This window comes from Myxocyprinus asiaticus, chromosome 35 (genome assembly GCF_019703515.2).
Source record: "Myxocyprinus asiaticus isolate MX2 ecotype Aquarium Trade chromosome 35, UBuf_Myxa_2, whole genome shotgun sequence".
Classification (NCBI taxonomy): Eukaryota; Metazoa; Chordata; class Actinopteri; order Cypriniformes; family Catostomidae; genus Myxocyprinus; species Myxocyprinus asiaticus.
Window position 1 is genome coordinate 20,075,659 of NC_059378.1, and position 21,045 is coordinate 20,096,703.

Here is a 21,045-nt window from a genome sequence, read left to right on the forward strand (position 1 = left end):
ACTATGAACACCGTCAAACCACATGTCAGGTCATACACCCAATCAATCAGAGACCGCAGCGAGACAGAGGCGAGTCAGGAATGGAACACGTTGGCCAGCTCGTGTTATAATGTCGCTACTTTGTGGTGAGAATCAGCAGGGACCTGGAGATATGATATTATATTGATATCTGGTTTGCAATATGTTAATATTGTGATTCCTAAAGTTTAGTGTATTATGATTCAAAACTGCGATATTTTACTCACTTGTTTCTCATTTGTCTTCAATGTGCTTTGCGCAAAAAGTGAAGATTCCTGAAGATTCCTGCTTTAGTTCATCTTAGAGCCACAGAAGTAGCGTAGAACATAGGCATGTCAGTGTACATAAAATAATTTACATCTGTGAATTAAGCGTACCTTAGTTCCAGCATTATAGACTCGTATTCTTAGACCGCTCCGAGAGTGCTTTTTGACCTACTGCCATAGTATGTTTCGTCTTCTCACACACTTGTTCTGAATCATGCTCGATCTGTTTTTTCCCCAAAATATTAGTGTTAAAAATGTAGCTAAATGTATTGATTCTTGGCATTAGAATATTGATACAGCATTGCGAGTAAAAAAATATCGCAAAATCTTGAAATATCCCCCCCACCCCACATCTATTGTCTAATGCCCGACAGACTCGATGTAACCTTCACACGACACCTGTCATGGTCGCTCTTATCACAATGGTGAGCAAACAATGACTAGTCTTGGATACCATCCACTAGCTTTTTTTTGCATCTCCCCCCAATAATAGTGTGTGTAACAATAGTGATTGAAAATCTCCACAACCATCGTATAAGCACCACAGAGCCCAATGTGAATGGATGTAACATGCACTGACAGCTGGCAAGCTGAATATCTGGTTAGATTTATGATGGGCCGCTGCCACAGGCTAAGATAATCGCAAGAGAAATGTTGAATACACATGTTGTTTTGATGTATCAGTTCTATAAACTGCTCCAGAACTTTGTGACATGAGAAATAAAACTTGCAAAAATGTCTCAAGGACTTGCACTTGAGGGACTGAGAAAAGTAAAGTAACTGCAGGGTTATCCTATCATCTCTTTGTCTTATCTCGGACTCATTTTCACATGCTCCCCTTGTGCACAGCAGAGGATGCAATATGTCTGTTATAACAGCGGAGGTGTTTTCAACTCAGTACTGACCCCTCTTGGAAAAAAGAGAAGTCATTTCTTTGAGTAAACAGGTGGAAGTAATCCTTAAGGAGAATATTTCTTGAAAAGTGTGGTTGTGCTATTTCTTCACAGGGACATTTTACCCAAAAATGAAAATTCTGTAATTTACTCACCCTCATGTCATTCCAACCCAAAACTGCATGATTCTATTTCTTCTGTGGAGAAGTTTTGAAGAATGTTCACGATGCTCTCTTACTAAGCTAAAAAAAAAGCACCATAAAAATAGTCCATACGACTCGTGCACTATATTTCAAGTCTTCTGAAGTCATAAGATAACTTCGTGTAAGGAACAGATTGAAAATTAGGTTTGTTATTCACTGAAAATATTGCTTGACAGCAGTGGTCACCATTCACTTTCACTGTATGGAAGAGAGCAGTTTGGACATTCTGCTATAGAACTCCTTTTGTGTTCCACAGAAAAAGAAAGTATGTTGGTTTCTAAAGATATGAGGCGAATGAGTGAATTTTCATTTTTGGATGAAATATTCCTTTAAAATAAATGCCACTTGGTTTAATATTTTTTTATATAATGTAATGACATACTTTAAGTGTTGCTTAAATGTCCAAATACTGTACTTTTTGGTGCAACGGTATTTCAGCATTTTGCAGTTATTGTTATTTATTATTTATGCAAATCAAAAGTCCTAGAACATGACTTTATATCTTGTTGCCCGTATTCTTTGCAAAGTCTGAAATAATTTTGCATACCTCCTTGATTGATGCAAACTGCAGCCTGAAGTGTGGACTTGGGTTCAGAATCTTAAATCCACATTTCAAAGTCGTTTAGTTGGTCATTGCTGACTTTGCAGTGTCACACAAGATGTTGACTTGCTGCAAAGTATAATGTTTATCTCTAAAGGCCACAAAGGTAATGACTGATGGCTATGTTAGGAATCATTGCAGCATTTTCCATATCATCCTTCAGCCAAAAATAATATATTCTTAACTATGATGATATCTCAGAGGAGGCTTTTGGCAAAGGTGTGTTATGAGGCTTCAGAAAGCGTAAATGTGTGAATCTAAAAAAAAAATAAAAAAAACATGTCGGAAGAAAAACAAACAAACAAATTAGCCATCACTTTCTAAAAAAATAAAAAATAAAAATAAAAATCACCTTCCTACTTTTGGTGTAAATTTTTGCTGCTGAAGAAGCTTTGCAACTCCACTTGTGGCTTCCAATTAGCCCACATACACTGGCAAACTGGCAGGGCAAAACAAGCCTTCCCTCCCCTAAAAAAATAATGAGGCTCTTCCCTTCAGGCTGACAGCATTCCTAACCAGACCGGTCTCTAAGCAATCTTTCCTGCCGGCCGAGCGAGACGGAAATGAAGCTGAAGTTTGGGATGAAGGGAAATTGGTCTCTTGTGGGCCTAGAGCTGCCCCTGTCCGGCTCAGTGCCTGTGAAGTCCTAATGATGGTGGAGCCGTCAAAGCCTCTGTGCTGGCTCAGTCGCACAGAGGTGACAAGAGGATGGCTGATTAAAGAGGAAACTGGGACACCTCAGCTCTCTGAGGACGGATGAAACGCAAGGCTGCTGTTGGCACATGTGTGCATGCTAAAGCGGGGGGAACTCTACGGTAGTCCGGCAAACAGGAACCAATGGTGATAAAGTTCAGGAGTAACACTGTTGAAGGTGTTTAAATGTAAGTATCTCTAAAAGTCGCTTATGTCTGTGTGAACTTTGAATAAAGAATACTGACTTACAAGCTACGATAAAGGAAGATCTAACTAAAACTGTATTAGAATATCATTAACATTTTAAGCTGCATAACTTGAAAATTGTATTGAACTATATATTTTTAACGGGTGCTTATCCGTGCAAAACTCCCATCACAATGCTAGGTGTTCTGGGTGTTTATATACAGCCCAAGTACAGAAAAAGGACACCACCAAATCTCTACAGTAGATATGGGACTAGTATGAGCAATAGTAATAGTGATGCTTGCCTTAGCAAGCTCCACTAATAAACACCACATAATTACACAAACACACCATGCAGCAAAATGTTTTGCTCATTTAAGCCGATAAATTAGGAACAAGAGATTTTAGACTAGAGATTAATTATAAAAAAAAAAAAAATTTAAAAAAAGGAATTACTAAATGCTTGCAATTTTATCTTTGCTGAGTGCCAATCAAACTCAATACAGCTGTAGTGCCATGCAGCCTTATGAACAGTACCAAAATTCATAGTATGTACACACACAGCCAAAAACTGAACATGCAAGCCCTGAAATACTTAAAGGCAGAAAAAAATTACAAACTCATTTTCACACAAGAGCGAAAACCACAAAAGTGCAAAAATCACAACAAATGACAACAGCAAATTTGAAAAACAAAGAAATGGTGTTTCTAAAAATCCAAATCTTCATGCAGCACATAACCGATGAGGAGGAGCTTGTGGTTTTGGACCCTTTCACTGGGTCGGACGCAAAGAAATCAGATGCAGTAGGGAAAAACATGAAGGTGTGTAAGGGGGAAGGTAGGGGTATCCTGTTGCCTCTTCTCCAAGTCTCTTCAGCAGAGAAAAGGAGGATGAGAAGCCCAGGATATGGAGGTTTTGTGCATTTCATGAATAAACAGTTGTTATGAATGAACCTTACTGGACAGTCCCCACAGTGGGATTTAGAGAAGACCACCACTGTTCAGAGAATAAGTCTTCCCTACTGGCTCATTCAGGACTACGCAGATCAAAGAGGGTGTTAATCTTTAAAAATACATTTACAAACGCACATCCAAACTGCCCCATCCAACTGCCTCCAGATAAGAGAATTTAGCCGAAAAACTAAGACATCATAGTGTGAAGTCTATCATGTGCATGCTGCTTTGTTGCATTCAGGGATAGTTTATTATCGACTCAAGTGGTGAACAAGTTAGGCCAGCTGCCTGTGATTTCACCCGTTAAACAGATTTATCTCTCAAAGGAAATTTGGGACAGAGTTGTTCCAAGCACTCCATGTTCTGTCACAGAGCCACTAGTTTCTAATGGAATAACGAGAACAACTTGAAAGAAATGAGAAAAATGCAATCATGCTGTCAGAATAATGGGGACAGTGAGGTGTAGAGAAATCACAGTATTACTATATTGAGCAACTTTTGAAATTAAACCACTGGGGTTTCTCTGAGCTAATAGTTTACTATCCATTTAGTAAACTTTCTTTCTTCTGCTGAACACAAACAAAGATTTTTAAAAGAATATTTCAGCTCTGTAGGTCCATACAATACAAGAGAATGGTGACCAGACCTTTCATGCTCCAAAAACCACATCAAGGCAGCATTAAATTAATCCATACGACTCCAGTGGTTTAATCCATGTCTGGACAACATTCACTTGCATTGTATGACCATAAAGAGCTGCAGTATTCTTCTAAAATCTTCATTTGTGTTTAGCAGAAGAAAGAAGTCATACACATCTGAGATGGCACGGGATTGAGTAAATGATGAGAGAATTTTCATTTTTGGATGAACTATCCCTTTATCTTGTTAAGCCAGCATCCAACCATCTGATTTCAGCAGACTCTCAGTCATAAGCTTCATTTCCAAAGTTGGTGCACATGGCCTATTTAGCAAACGTAAGATCTGGCAATTGTCTAATCGATTGTTTTATTGGATTCTTTTGCATTTATGAATAATAAATTAATGCATGGGGTAGAACAGTTTCTGTTTATTGAATGTAAATCTTATTTTCAAGCCCCGAACAGACCCATTCAAAGGGTAAAGTCACTCCACGAAATGCATCCTAATTCAGTCTAATATAGTTGTTTGTGCAGTTCTCCAGTTCTTATTTCAGCAATCCACTTAATTTATTATTAATCGGTTAGTAACAGACTTCCAACAGAAAAGGACAAGATTTCAATTGTTGGTAGATGCGACAACCTAGACCAAAACGTTGTTTTGAGTCAGCTAGTGGGACGCCGCCTTTAGATACAAATCCAGAGCTGTTGACAAGAGTCAAATAGGGTTTTTAATAAGACCTTCCAAACAGCCCAGCAAGAAACAATCAATCCAAAGATTTTGTGTCATAAGCTGACATTTAACCAAGTACATTCAGATCAAAACTTCAATTCTGAAACCTCGTTTTCCTTCCTCTGAACTGTTAAATTGTTAAAGCTATTTAAACAAGTCAGTCCATAAGGTTCATTCAGTTCTCACAGTGTTCACAGCACAGAACTAAAATGGAAAGGGGACATGCACAGCTCACGCCATGACCACACCCGATGGGGTGCGGCCGGATGAGGCAAACAGGAAACAGGAATGACAGACAGAGATCTCTACCTGAGCACCTCCGAGAGAGAGGAGTCGCTGTCATCCGACCTATAGGGCAGAACAGCAGTTGGGTTAGGGGAAGGTAGGAAACGTCAGTAGAAAACAGAGAGTGAGGGGTTTGGAAGGGGGAGGAGCATCAGGGAGCAGGCAGGAGCAGGGGTTGGGCTAGAGCATAGGGGGAGGGGTTAGCAGGAGGGGTTATGCAGAGTTCATTAAGAGGGTTACTGGTAAAAGACTGAAAGTCCCCATTTCCACCTGGTATTAAGATGTGTTTCAGGTGATCCAATCACATGTGGTTAGCCCTAAATACAGATCTAAATGGGGTCTAAACCATTTTGTGATCAGATCACAAAAAACACATACAAATGTGGTCAAAAACGCATGTGACTGCATCACATTTGTGGTGTAAACACTAATTCATCCTGTATGCGTCTCGGCATCAGTGAAGCCCCACCCCTCACCTGTCAATGAACAGAGTTTAAGCTTCGCCGTTTAAGAGCAGCTTTAAAGGAAATGACCATCCAATTGGAAAATTTTAAAAAGCGGATACATCCACAATCACGAGAGCTTCTTCTTTAGTGTGTCTGATATCAACACAGATGACAAAGCACGAACACCTGAAGCTCCTTTAATATAGGTAATACACTAAATTAACAGATAATTCTGCTTGATATGTTGCGTTTGTGCTTAGATCAAATTTTAACCGCATCTGGGAGAAACAGCACACGCTTTCTCTTTTTTTAACTTTATTTTGCTTTAATACCCTCCCCACCAAATCCGAACACAAGTGGTCAAAGGAGATGCATTCAAATGACCAGGTATAAACAACGATGTGTCTCATCTGACCACCAGGTGGAAATGGGGCCAAAGTTAAAAGGAAGAACCCACTCAAAACCTAAGCGTCACAGTAACGCATTTCCAAAGCATTTTTTTTTCAATGTCTCAATTCACTCTCCTTTAATTTTGATCCGAGTTGTTTTTTTTTTTTTATTAGAGACAAAAGTTAGGCTTTTTATGCCAGAAGCATTACCAATACACAATTTCATTCATGTTGTATCTTCTACTGAAATAATGACAACACTATAGCGCTCTCAGCTAAATGGCTCTAACTATTCACAGAGACAATTTAAAAGTACATGACAAATCCAGAGCTATAAACACAGGCTGCAGACATGAGTCATACATTATGTGAAAAAGTGACTAAGTGCAATTACATCAGCTTTGGACGGTTTTCTCAGGATGCAGAGATATGAGGAAAAAAAGAAAAAGAAGCGCAAGAGAAACACATAAATGTTTGGTCATCAGTATTAACTGTTCATAAACAAATAAACACCTAGAATTTTACTTTTGCGTGATTTTTTTATTTTTTATAGAGGTTAAATAAAGAGAATTATATACTTTGGTTATACTGCGAAAAAATATTTAAAATGTGTCCCAGGTTCAATACAATTTAAGCTCTACTGACAGCATAAGTGACAGAAAATCCCTGTTATTACATCTAATAATTTTGACTTCAAATCACAAAGTAATGCATTTAGCAGAAGTCTATATGACAAGGTCCTACACCGTAAAAGGGCGTTAAAGCCCCCAGTTTTGAAAGGATAGACAAGACTTGTTAAGAGTTAACATGAGACTAGTGTTATAAGCTTACTTACCTTGTCTGTGCAAATTTACATCAACTTTTTCAACTCCTGTCACAACCATATGAATGCAGTAAACACTACAATTTTTGCACAATAAACATAAAAATACCAGAAATGGACAAACTATCCAGAAAGTACTGTTCTCCATGTACACAAATTACATTGGTAAGGAATAACAAGAAGTGCAACTATCTAGAACAGTAGTCATGGACACTAGAAGCATAATTTAGACAACTTCACAGCTCAAATAACATTTTTGTTCGAACTAATGATAATGATAAAAACACTTATATGTGCTTTTCATATATCTGCTTGTAAACCAACCAGAATGCCTTGCCCCATAGACTTCCATTGTTAGTGCCTTACTATAAAAACACTATTTTGTTTTTTTACAAACTGAAAGATGAGTCAAAATTATTTTCTTTGGTAATTGGTGTCAATAGGTGCTGTCAATAGAGCTTAACGTATTGAACCCGGAACATTCCTTTAATTTTAAACGTTATAATACCAAATATATTAAATGGCATTTTACTGCAAAAAAATACAAAAATACAAAAACAAAAAAAACGAGTGAATGCAACATGGACCCAGTCACTGTCATTGCATCTTTCTTCCATATTATGAAATCGAATGTGAATGAGGCTGTCATTCTGCTTAACATCTCATTTTATGTTCCACAGGAACAACATCAGGATGAGTAAATGATGACAACATTTTCATTTTTAGGCAAACTATTCCTTAAAGGCACACAAACACTTCTTTAAGAAAAAGATTCATGAGTGTGTGACCAACTGAAAGGACACTTTGATTCTCTGTCCCTCTGAAACTAACAATGATTTGAATGTTGATGAAGAGTTATTAATCTTGGCCTGCATGGATGTCTCGCGTATGCTGTCCGGCTTTGTTATTCTTTGTTAATTCAAGCAAAGGCTGAAAGGTTGTCAGGATTCCAGCCTCATCAAGTCTCCCATTTGGGCTCAATCAGTAATCAAGTGGAGACAAGCCTCACAAGCTAAAATAATTAAGCTCAGACTATAGAAAGCATACTGATACAGACACATTTGTTGACACTGACATGCGTATTAGCAGGTAAGATTAGAATGTGAAAGGATGCAATTCAGTTTTGAACAAAAACTTTTTAAAAATTCACCTTTTACGTTCCATGGAAGACAGTCATGTGAGTTTGGAACGCCATCAGGGTGAGTAAATAAAGACAGATTTTATTTATTTTTTTTCTGTCAACTTTTCTGTTAAGATGCTGTAGTTGATAAGGTGTTTTGGGTGGTTGCTTACTGGCCCAGATCAAAATGTAAGTCTATGGGATTTTTTTAAATTGCCTGTTTTAGTGTCCGCCAGGCAAAAATAGCAAGTCTGATTGCTCAGCCGCAGGATCTGAGCTATAACTCTTGCCCCTAGCACAAACAGTGCAGGATGAATTATGCGCCGAAGTTGAATACTTGGGGTCAGGGGTTTATTCAAATCTCTAACCCTAAGGATGAGCAATTATAATTGCAAAAACAACAAATTATGGTGATTAATTATGGAACACAAAATTACTCTTCTGAAGCTGGTCAAATAATTACCAGCACAAGGATACAAAACCCAAATGTTGTAAAGAAAACTATGGAAGATGCCTGGAAGATATTAAATTAAGAGTAATCTACAGTCTGCTACGCTATGTGTAGCTTCCTCCACACACTCACGCGCTCTCTCTCAGAAAGCACAATATTCAAGAGGTTGGAGAAATAATGAGATAAATCCCTGACAGGCACATCAAATGACCAATTTAGTTCTCTATGGCAATATCAGACACTAATGATTAAATTATAAAAGGAAAGTGCAAACAAAACCCATCTTCAGAGGGTGGAATAATTGGTTATCCTTCCCTAATGTGCCCACTTGTGGTGTTATAATGAGAATTCATGGGAGATGGAGAACTCACTACAGCTTCTGCTGTCGGATTTGACTTATACTAACGATTCTAGTGCAATTAGAGATCAATACTGCACAGGGTTAAAGCTGAGCTACTGAACTACTTGATTTATAATACTCTAATAAAATACAGTTACACAGAAACCTGATAGAAAACAAAATCATTTTATAGCTGAAGGAGGAAAATAACTAGTTGGTTGGAAAAGGAAAACAGCCAATGAATCTTGAGAACATATGAGGCTGTGCAAAGTAAAACTATGCCTAGTCATGATGGTAAAACGGACCCTTTTCACAGACTGTGATGACACGTTTCCACCTTAATGTGTTAATTTACTAGCAATTTTATTACATGTTTTTAAATCTACAGTATGTAACTTTTGGCCCCTCTAGCGGTTAAAAAATAAAACCGCATGCGTCTTGCGGAAGAACGTTGTTTTGGTAATGACGCAAGTTGTGCTTCGGCTTTGCTCCTCTGCGCGGATGAATGTGGTTGGAGGCACCGGTGTACAATGGATACAGGACATCTAATCAGAGCGAATGGACAAATTAATAACGAAAGAAAGGAAAAGACAGATATCTGAAAACATGTCATCTGACCAGATAAATGCCATATCTTATGCTGTTGTTTTGACTTACTGGAAACAGTGATGTTTTGATGTTACAAAAGTTAGTGTTAGTTGTGTCTGTGTGTGTGTGTGTGTGTGTGTGTGTGTGATTACACAACTATACATAAACCATATCAATAAAATATTTTACCTCTTGAGTAAGAAAAAAAGCCATCTCTGGGTCGCTTTTAAATCCTTTCAGATCTCGGAGTTGTCGCTACCTCTGAAAAGCCAAGCCGATGTTGATTCGGGTTTTATTACAGACTATGTTGCTTTCTCTTTTTGCTTTTTGACTCTGCTCTGTTTGGGGTTTCTTTGTTTTTACAACCGGTGATTCCCCGGAGGTTTGCAGTTTTTAATGATTTATGGTCAGTTTCTCGTTCGTTGTGACAACAAACTTTCAGCTTCACGCTACTCCCACACACACACTACAGTAGCCGGAGCTTATTTTCTCGGTGTACGGATATGATAGCATGCACGGGCGAATGACGCATGTATGCAATTTCCTGCGAAATCTGTCCCGATAGCTCTAAACTATAAATTATTATAAGTTTATCAAAGTGTATTTGGGTAAAAACATGGTTTGGAAGATGGATTTTTGTTGCACTCTCTCATTAATAACATTTTTATTTTTTTTTATAAAAGAACAAAAAGTTACATATTGTAGCTTTAAATTAGTTTTAGTGTAAAAGTATAACATTATTTACTGGTGTTATATTACTCTGGCATTAACCTCTCCAACTCTGCAGACCCACTGGCAGGTCCAAAAGGGGGTGCTATGTTGTGAAAAAAGTTTGCGCTTAAAATGTTCAGATACATAAGTCAGGCATATGTTGTATCGTTTTAAAGTTAAGAATCTGATCTTTTCATAGATAACCATCTATTCTGCATTTATAATACATACAATAACAAAATAAGGCCTGAAAACATTCACGTCACAAATCTGTCCCACCTAGAGGTAATGTGGTAGAAATATTAATATGAATATAAGTCTTTCAAATAGCACCACCACATATCAAATTAAAGCTCTCATGCAAAGTGAGTTACAGTACATTTGGCATCTTTCTCTCTTCTGACTGCCATAATCCACTGTTCTATATTTTGTTTCCTTTTTGAACAAGTTGTGTAAAAGCAATAGTGGATTTTTACTTTTTCTGCTGGAGCAAATGGGAAAGCAAAAAGAATATTTGCAGTGGTCTCCCATTCACTTCTATAGAAATGTACCACACAATAGTTCCAAACCCGGAAATGTCTTTTATCTTGTTACATAAGAAAACGTTAGCAAAGTTCATGCCATGTGTGTGTTCAACTCACTTGTCGAGTGCAGAGCCCTGACTTTGGTTGCTGGTCAGGCGGGAAAAGACGTTGCGGTCATTGCGTGTTCGGAGAGGAGGGGAAGAGGGTGGGGTGTAGCCTACATCCAGACTTCTGAGGTAAACAACCAACATAATACAACAAAATGTTTGAAAGAAGGAAAGAGTACAACCTACTCCTGTATACTGAATTTTTACAATGCTTTTAAGACACAAAATATGATAATGTCTTGGTTTATATGATGAATATTCTCTGAATAGCATATTATCAAACCACAACTACTACTTCTACAGTATGCGTGTATACTGTGCACAATATGAAAATTGTCTGTATGCACAGAATACCAGGATAACCTACATTTGTCCAAATTTACAGTACACAAATGGAAGCAATATCTGCAGAGATTTTTAACATCTTATTTGGTCGACTATAAAGAATTAAGACATTTTCAACACAAAATTAGATTAAACATGCAAAATAAAAACATTTCCTTATTTCCAGTATGATAACTGGGTGGCACATGCTAAATTTAGTGCGTACATAATGAGGTTACATAAACAATGTAGCATAATACATACTTTCACATACTATTTTTTTTTTTTAAATAGTAGATTTTCAGTGTTTACTACACAGTATACAGTAAGCAGTACTATGTAGTATTCTATTCTAAACATAGCAACAGTTAAACATGGGAAGTTTCATGTGACAAGGTTACCTGTATGGCTGTCCTCGGTCATATGATGGCCTCCTTGTTAATGGGGATGTGTCTGACCCCCTGGATTGTCTTGGGCTGAATCATACACACATAAACTCTGTTAATTTCTAAATAACTTACAATAATTAATAAGGGCATATACCGAAACACAAAACGCCTTGGTCCAATTAGGGTTCGTATATATGCTTCAAAGTGAAATTCAAGGACCTTAAGCACATTTTTCTTTGTTTTCAAGGACTATGCTCGAGAAATCATTAAAACAAATTCTTTATTTGTTCATTTTAAATAAACATAATTGTATTTATTCTATTTTTTTTTATTTTTTTTTATAAAACACCACTTATTACAAGTACAACATCTCAATGTGCATCTTTAACTACACATTCCCACATTAACAATTCTTGGTTCATCATGACTAAATTGATGAGCAATTGTAGTGTGCTCCCTTAAAACGCACTTCGCTTTCCAACAAAAGTGAATACCTGGGTCCATAAACAGTAGTCTATGACTCATGTGCTATGTTCCATGCTTTCTAAAGTCACACAACAGATATTTGAGGAACTGACCGAAATTGCTAATGGGTCATTCTTAAAAAATGTTGACTTTCCAACTTGCAAAATATTGAAATTTTCTGTTCAGTTCAGTTTTTGCCCATAAACACTGAGGGAAACATTTGACATTATTTTTTATTCATTAAGTACAATGTGATTGTTGTTCTTTCTTTTATTATTTAATTTTGTTTCACCAACAAAGCAAGGGTTAACACTAATAAGGGTTAAATGGGTTACAAAACCAATTTTTTGTGTGTGAAAATATTAGTTAAAATGTGAATGAATAATTTAACACGCTGGAAAATCACTATATGCATATTTAAGCAGCCTCTTTGACCTTTCTGAACTTTGACCTTAAATTATTTTCCACAACTTTTTGTATTTTAATTTTTTTTAAAATTGATAACACCAATGGCATGAAATCAAGGGACAAACATTCTTCTAAAATTATTTCAATTATTAATAATTATTTAGTTTTGATTTTTTGCACACTTGTTCGGCCTTTCACTAATGCTTATATCAGAAATTATTAAAAAATAAACTGTATAATGTAAAAACTGTAAAAATAACTAAATGCCATGTAAAAGTGGTGTACAAGGATGTTTTTTAGGCCTGGGTAGCTCAGTGGTAAAAGACGCTGTCAACCACCCCTGGAGTTCGCTAGTTCGAATCCCAGGGTGTGCTGAGTGACTCTAGCCAGGGCTCCTAAGCAACCAAATTGGCCCGGTTGCTAGGGAGGGTAGAGTCACATGGGGTAACATCCTCGTGGTCGCTATAATGTGGTTCGTTCTCGGTGGGGCGCGTGGTGAGTTGAGCGTAGATGCCACGGTGGATGGCGTGAAGTCTCCACACGTGCTATGTCTCCGTGGCAACGCACTCAACAAGCTACGCGATAAGATGGGTTGGCGGTCTCAGACGCGGAGGCAGCTGGGATTTGTCCTCCGCCACCCGGATTGAGGCGAATAACTAATCAACCATGAGGATTTAAAAGCACATTGGGAATTGGGCATTCCAAATTGGGTGAAAAGGGAAAAAAATAAATAAAAAATTGCATAACAGAGTCAAGCCATTTTCTTGTATTAACCTGTTTTGAGAGACACAAAGCTTTCTTTACACAAGGGAGAGCTTCACAAAACTGAGTCCTCCATTGATCCACATTCAAATCTCAGAATGTTTTACATCTCATTGGAGAACTTTTTCACTCTGGAGAGTAATTTGTAATTGAAACTGATAGATGCAAGGATTGTGAAATCTGCCACAGCAGAATCTATAAAACACTTTTTTAAATCCTCAGCCAGTAACAATTGATTGTGGTTGGCCCATTCTGAACAGCACTGCCAAAAGTAACGGGTGCAACGTGACAGCGCCGTCTATGCGCTGCTTCAGCAGTGGTCTGGACCTCTGCCCATACGATTAAAAAGAACCAGCTCATAAGAGTCATTTGTTTGTCAATTTGACTACAAGTCACGCTGTGCGTTTCTTGCTGCACACGCAACTGAATAGCGCTTCTCGAAATTAAGGTGTACTTTAGTACGGTGTATCGTCTGCACCAGCAGAAGCCTGTACAGTATGTCTGAGTACCGTTAATGGAGTCGACAGTCATAAAAATAATTTTTTATGTAAGCGGTTCTGAATAAGAAGAATAGAGCACACAGAGAGAAGTATGCAAAAAAAATAAATAAATAAATAAAAAAATAAAATAAAAACATTCAAAGAAATCCTTTATTCTCCATTATTCATGACACAGGCCGTATGTAAGAGCAAGAAGCGGGAAGAGGAAGACCTGTTTTTTGGCTGTAGCAGTGGGGGGGCATGTTGACTTTCTGTATTTTTATAAAAATAAATAAATAAATTGAACTTATTAAATGATTTAAGAAACTTATTTACCGATTTTCTATAATTAAAGCACTTTTTAAGCACCTCTTGGTAAAAATGGCTATACTCAATATTTTCCAGGACTTAGATAAAAAAAGCAAATTCAAGCACTTCAAGCACCTTGTACGAACCGTGCCAACATCATAAAAATAAAATTGTTACATTTTGTATCAGAGGTCCGTGCATGCCATAGTTTAACTTACAAGGTGTGTCCTCTGATAGGCAGGCTAATGGTTCGAGACACTAGCTCTCTTGAATAGGGCTCTTTGAGGATCAGGCCGATCTCGTGGATCTCTGACAGTGAAGCTAAGGACTTTGTGATGTTCTTAGAGGTGGGGTCCAGTATGGGGCCCAAGTACTCAGCTGACACTGCCTTCATTTGTGCCGAGAGCCGAGGCTCAACCTGCAAGAGAATGCGCAGTACAAATTTCAACAAAATACTACATTGCCACCTGCTGGTCATTCATTTAGCACAGACATGAGGCAGTGATGTATTCCAAAGCTGATAACATAATAATACTTTTCTCTAACTTATGCATTATGTACGTCTATAAGAGCCATGTAACAAAGTATTAGAATGTCTTAAATAGCTACTTGATTAAAGACATTTTGAGCTTTACCTTCAACTTAAAGTCATCTTGACTCGCAGACAACTTCATTTGGCAAAAGCTATAGCAAAACAACAGTGATGTTCAATCTCAGACTCTTAAATCAAAATGTGAACTAATCAATCAGGGTATGTCCATGTGGAATGCAGTCATACCTGCTCTCTGATGCCTGACTGAACTCTGATGCTTCATCATCTGTGCTTGCGTAACCATTCTCTGAAGAATTCACAAGAATAGGGACTATTTAACACAAAAAAACTTTAAGAGTATTTTCAGTAAGAAAGATCTCATCATAAACCGACTGTCTGGTACATGTGGATGTATCAACAGTAAAGGTTAAAGGCTGGAGATACAATAGATCTTTAGGGATATTAAATGGGGAGAATATTAATGGATTTAAATTCAAAACTTTTATTTTAAAAGCTCACAGAAGTAAACTTTTTAAAAGTTGCTACATTGTTTAAAGTGAATATTCACCCTGCTGGACATTGTGGATTAGGGCCTGTAACTCAGGGATACACTCTGCCTTTTCCTTCAGAGCATCCAGGATTACGTGATTTTGGGAAGAGCCAATCACGTCTGTCTGCCGCAGCTGACCCTCCAGCAGTCGAATCTGAGCCTCTTTCTGGGCAACTTGCAAGCCCTATTCACACATATCCATTTATTGTAGTTACGAATCAACTTTTGATGATCTCATCTGTACATTTACAGTATATTAGACAATTAATGTTATTTATAAGCATACTTGGATTCAGGGTTCCCACATCATTTGATCAATGACTTTTCCATGACTTTTCCAAGCTTTTGTTACTACCGGATAAGGATTTGTGATAATACTAAATTTTAAAGAGACTGCACTCAAAAAAAAGCTATTTCTAGTAGATTAAATATTTGATACATATATGCAGGACATCTATAGAAAATGTTATATTCACTATAGAAATTGATATGGCATTATCATGATTTTTAAAGATGACTTTTAAAAGGCATGGAAATCACAATTTTAAAATTCCATAATGTTTTCAGGTTTTCCATGAATGGGAAACCAGTAGATAACTCCATGTGTCCATAAATTACAAAAAAGTTGGCCAAATAATGAAAGGAATATTCCGGGTTCAATACAAGCCAAGCTCAATCGATGGCATTCGTGGAATAATGTTGATTATTATTATAATTTTGACTCATTTTTGACTCAAATATATATATTTAAAGTTACATTGAGTTACTTACAATGGAAGTGAATGGGGCCAATTTAGATTTAAAGGCAGAAATGTGAAGCTTATGATTTTATTAAAGCACTTGCATTAATTCTTCTGTTAAAACACATGTATCATTTGAGCTGTAAAGTTGTTTAAATCATCGTCTTTAGTCATTTTAGAGTTTTAGGGTTTGTTGACATTATATCGTTATGGCAAACAAGTTTTACAATTGGTCAGAACTTTACAGAGAAAAAGTTAGTAAGTGATTTTATCACACTAAAATCATGGTAACATGCATATCGTTTATGTCTTGAGGCTATACTTTTGAAACATTGACTATTTTAACGTTCACGAATTGGCCCCATTCACATCCATTTTAAGTTTCTCACTGTAACCCAGATTTCTGCTTTTTCAAAGAAAAGGAGGGGCAAGTCAAAATACATTTTTGTGTTAATCAATATTATGCCACAAATGCTGTCGATTGAGGTTAACTTGTTTTGAACCCGGAATATTCCTTTAAGCGATTTTGATGGATTTGTCTGGCTATACTCACTTTGTCAATAGAGGCTTTAAGGAAGTAGTCCAGGAGAGAACGTGCTTCAGCCAGTGAGCAGGAGCTGATGACCACTGAGGTGTCCACAGAGTCAAGCTCATCCTACAGGACACACATGATTTCAAACCTTACATCAATATTATCAAAATAATAACAGTTATCATATGACAATTCATTCTTCATAAGCCAGTGAGAGAGGGTGTTTACCTTGGACTCCTCTATCTGTACAATGGTAGCCTGGCAGTCTGCCAGGCTGTCATTGATGTAGTCGATGTTTGCATTGAGAACTTCAATCTCCTCATTAATCTCCTGAAGTACTCTTTCCTCCTCTCTAAAGCCCTCGCTCAGTAAATTCTCCCTCTTACGCAATAGCGCCTCCTGCTGCATGGACAGCTCCTCACGTTTCTGGACCACAAAAGATAAAACAAATGATGTACTAAATGATAACAATGTTTTATCAAATAAATGGCACAATTAACCCTTTAATTCATTGGAATTTCACCAAACACTCTTATATATTCAGGTCTTTAGAGACCCGGCACGGATAATCTATCACATATGAATCTACAAAATGCCCAGACAGAGTAAAACTTTCAAAATATTTTCAAGAAATTTGGAAATGACATATTACATATATTAATTACATATATTATATATTGTATATTAATTAAATAAATTACATATATTTTGATGTTTATATATATACATATACACACACACACACACACACACACACACACACACACACACACACACACACACACACACAGTTGTGCTCAAGTGTGCTCAAAAATTTTGGCATTGATTTAGAAAATATGACTGATCATGCATCATATGTCTTTTATTTAAGGATAATGATCATATGAAGCCATTTATTATCACATAGTTGTTTGGCTCCTTTTTAAATCATAATAACAGAAATCAAAATGGCCCTGATCAAAAGTTTACATACCCTTGAATGTTTGGCCTTGTTACAGACACACAAGGTGACACACACAGGTTTAAATGGCAATTAAAGGTTAATTTCCCACACCTGTGACTTTTTAAATTGCAATTAGTGTCTGTGTATAAATAGTCAATGAGTTTGTTAGCTCTCACATGGATGCACTGAGCCACGGGGAGCAGAAAAGAACCGTCAAAAGACCTGTGTAACAATGTCATTTTGCGTAAGCAAGTAGTTTCATGCACAAATGCATTTTTTTATGACTACGTTTTTCCACATTTTTTTTTTTTTACATTTACTTGTTCATTGAGCCGTTGTATATAAGCAATATCACACTCACAATCATGCTATATGGCCCTAAATCAGCACTGCTGTGATTACCTACGGCAGTGCTGATGTAGGGTCATATCGCACTCTTGCTCATGTAATATTGCTTAAAATATATATATATACATATACATACATACACACTGGAGGCCAAAAGTTTGGAATAATGTACAGATTGTGCTGTTTCGTAAGGAAATTGATACTTTAATTCACCAAAGTGACATTCAACTGATCGCAAAGTATTATCAGGACATTACTGATGTAAAAAACAGCACCATCACTATTTGAAAAAAGTCCTTTTTGATCAAATCTAGACAGGTCCCATTTCCAGCAGCCATCACTCCAACACCTTATCCTTGAGTAATCATGCTAAATTGCTAATTTGGTACTAGAAAATCACTTGTCATTATATCAAACACAGCTGAAATGGTTTGTTAAATGAACCTTAACATTTTCTTTGTGTTTATTTTTGAGTTGCCACGGTATGCAATAGACTGGCATGTCTTAAGGTCAATATTAGGTCAAAAATGGCAAAAAAGAAACAGCTTTCTCTAGAAACTCATCGGTCAATCATTGTTTTGAGGAATGAAACAGAAAAACAAAAAGAAAAGGTTAGAGTGGGCAAAGAAACACAGACATTGGACAACAGATAATTGGAAAAGTGTGTTCTGGATCTTAACCCCATTGAGCTTTTGTGGGATCAGCAAGACTGTAAGGTGTGTGAGAAGTGCCCGACAAGACAGCCACATCTATGGCAAGTGCTACAGGAAGCATGGGGTGAAATGTCACCTGAGTATCTGGACAAACTGACAGCTAGAATGCCAAGGATCTGCAAAGCTGTCATTGCTGCACGTGGAGGATAACTCTTTGTAGTAGTTTAAGAAATTCTGAACATTTTTTTCAAAAATGACAAAAGTCATATAACACTGTTCATGTGTTGTACATGCTACAGTTAACTTCCATGTGGTTTCTTCATTAAACAGCAATGTCAAATGTAAATCTCTGAATCTCTGCGCCACCTTGAGTAACAAATAGCATGTAAAATGTGTGTAAATACATATGGGATACTGATAATTAACCATTGTTTCACAGAAAATTAATGTGATATAGTATTTTTTTGTACATACACAAAACATTTGATGGTCTATTCAAGCACTACAATAAAATACAGGTTTCCAGGATATTACCACATACAGTGGGGTCCAAAAAGTCCACTAGTGAAAATGCTTCTATTTTACATTTTTCATCAGTTACAGTTTTTTTTTTGTTTTTTTTTTAAAAACTAACATGGATTTCAGAATTCCTTATATTTGGTATGTCATTATTTTGCTGTAATGACAGCATGCACTCGAGCTGGCATGGACTCCAAAAACCTAATGATTCATGTTATCCCAGCATGATCTGAGCATGTTCTAAAGAGCGTCTAAAGTCTGATATTTTGTACAAAAGGAGTGTACATGATCAATACAACAAATTTGCTTACATTTGATTAGTGACCTAGAAATAGTGAAAATTCTTACATTTGTCATAATATTTATTTGTTTTCATTTTTTAAAAACCCTTAAACATGCACTCTGTAACTTTTATCTTTGTGTCATCTTGGACTTCCACCTAGCAGCTTGGATGCAGCATCATTTAGAAGTTTTCAGTTTCAGATGCCATTGTAGAAATTTAGTATTCACAGTCAGCCATGATTACATTAATCAATGAGTAAAAGAGTCAAATAACAGGACGATTACTGAGATTAAGTGAGTAATATTCATCTGGTCACGTGATTCTAACATGGCAGCCCCCATGTGCGGAGCCTCTCCATGTAGAATAAAACAGCTTTTATAAGGTTACTGATATGACTGGAGTCTTCATTTTAACGTGAGTGCTCATGATTTCCTACATATAATTCATCTCTTTAGGAGTTAAACTTCTTAATAAGGGAAAAATTACTGAGTGCACCTTTAATCCTAAAATATTTATCTGTTTATATTAGACTTTTAATCCCTGATTTAAATGTAATCTCTGGCTTTTGGACCCCACTGTATATCAAATGTAATCTTTATGAACAATAAATAAATGCACCAGGCACCTTAATGAGGCGATCCATATCAGCTTCAACATTGGTGATGGTCATTCTCTGCATCACAATATCCATGATTCTCCTCTCCAAAGCTTGCCACTTCTGACGGGCCGCCTTTGAGAAACCCGTGCTCGTACCCTTCCGCTGGAACTTCTTTCTGCTACTGAAAACAAGAAGCAAAGAATGTGAACTACATTTCATAAGTGTGAACATTAATTTCTAATGAATGTCACCTAAAAGATTCAACACTGCATAAATATATATATTTTTTTAGCCTTTAAATGAGTTGTTTAAATACAACATAAGGAAGCATTTGCAATTTATTTAACTTATCTAATGTGTTGTTGTATCTCTAAGTTAAGGATGCGCAATACTGAAATTCTAGCCGATACAGAAAAGTTATAATTATTTTCATAAAGATCATATTTTAGATAATTATTAAATTTTTTGGCTGATAACTGATACATAGCCCATACATATATCCATACTACTTTGTCAAAAAAAAAAAAAATACAAATAAAACACAATAAAAAACTAAATTAAACAGATTTGTTTCCTACATGTGAATTTAGGCATCACAAAATGACAAACTGTGCACAATAAGACAATTATTAAGAAAGTAAATAGTGTCAACTTTGATTTCATGTTTTACAAATCACAGTCCCTCACTGACCTGGCCAGACTTCCTCCACTCCCATGACTCTCATTCACTCCAAGGTATCTATTCAGTTTGGTGTTCCAGTGCTGTATGATGCTGGACACTGAGCGAGTCGACTCGGGTTCAGAGGAGGTGGTGGTCATACTGGCAGAGAGTTCAGCTCCAGAGTCCACACTGGTGAGTCTGCGGACCACACGTCCAGCCACACGCTCTGACATGGGTTTAGCCAGACGTCTCAGGGCTGACACTTCCTGCGTCTTCCTCCTCAACACAATCTCCTGCTGGCGCTTTTGGGACTCCAAAGCCCGGATCTGATACTGATGGAGCACGAAGAGAGAAGGTTTAATATGCTTTAAAAGCTTATGATAATACAAGATAATGACCCCTTAAAGCACAGCTTTTTAAAATGCTTTCTCCTATCCCAGCTTAATATGCAGAAACAACTATAAGTAAGCCAAAAAAAAATAAAAATAAATAAAAAATAAAAAAACTGTAAACACTGTATCTGTGACATTGTAAAATTGCTGTTTGTTTTGAGTGGCCGTCCAGGCTGCACAACATTGTCTCAA

The 21,045-nt window shown here is 36.9% G+C and overlaps 1 protein-coding gene across 3 annotated transcripts in view; it reads right to left on the reverse strand.

The window, feature by feature from the left end:
• Positions 1-21,045, reverse strand: part of LOC127426309 (kinesin-like protein KIF21B) — a 119,959-nt gene that overhangs the window by 24,992 nt on the left and 73,922 nt on the right. For 2 of the 3 annotated variants that reach the window (XM_051673040.1, XM_051673042.1), the window contains exons 17-26: positions 20,492-20,793; positions 19,828-19,981; positions 16,685-16,882; positions 16,478-16,579; positions 15,203-15,368; positions 14,881-14,941; positions 14,738-14,786; positions 14,321-14,520; positions 11,692-11,766; positions 10,977-11,090 (exon numbers count right to left, since the gene is read on the reverse strand). In XM_051673040.1, coding sequence (XP_051529000.1) covers positions 10,977-11,090; positions 11,692-11,766; positions 14,321-14,520; positions 14,738-14,786; positions 14,881-14,941; positions 15,203-15,368; positions 16,478-16,579; positions 16,685-16,882; positions 19,828-19,981; positions 20,492-20,793 — 1,421 coding nt within the window. The remainder of the gene's footprint in view (positions 1-10,976; positions 11,091-11,691; positions 11,767-14,320; positions 14,521-14,737; positions 14,787-14,880; positions 14,942-15,202; positions 15,369-16,477; positions 16,580-16,684; positions 16,883-19,827; positions 19,982-20,491; positions 20,794-21,045) is intronic. The other variant, XM_051673041.1, reaches the window with a different exon arrangement.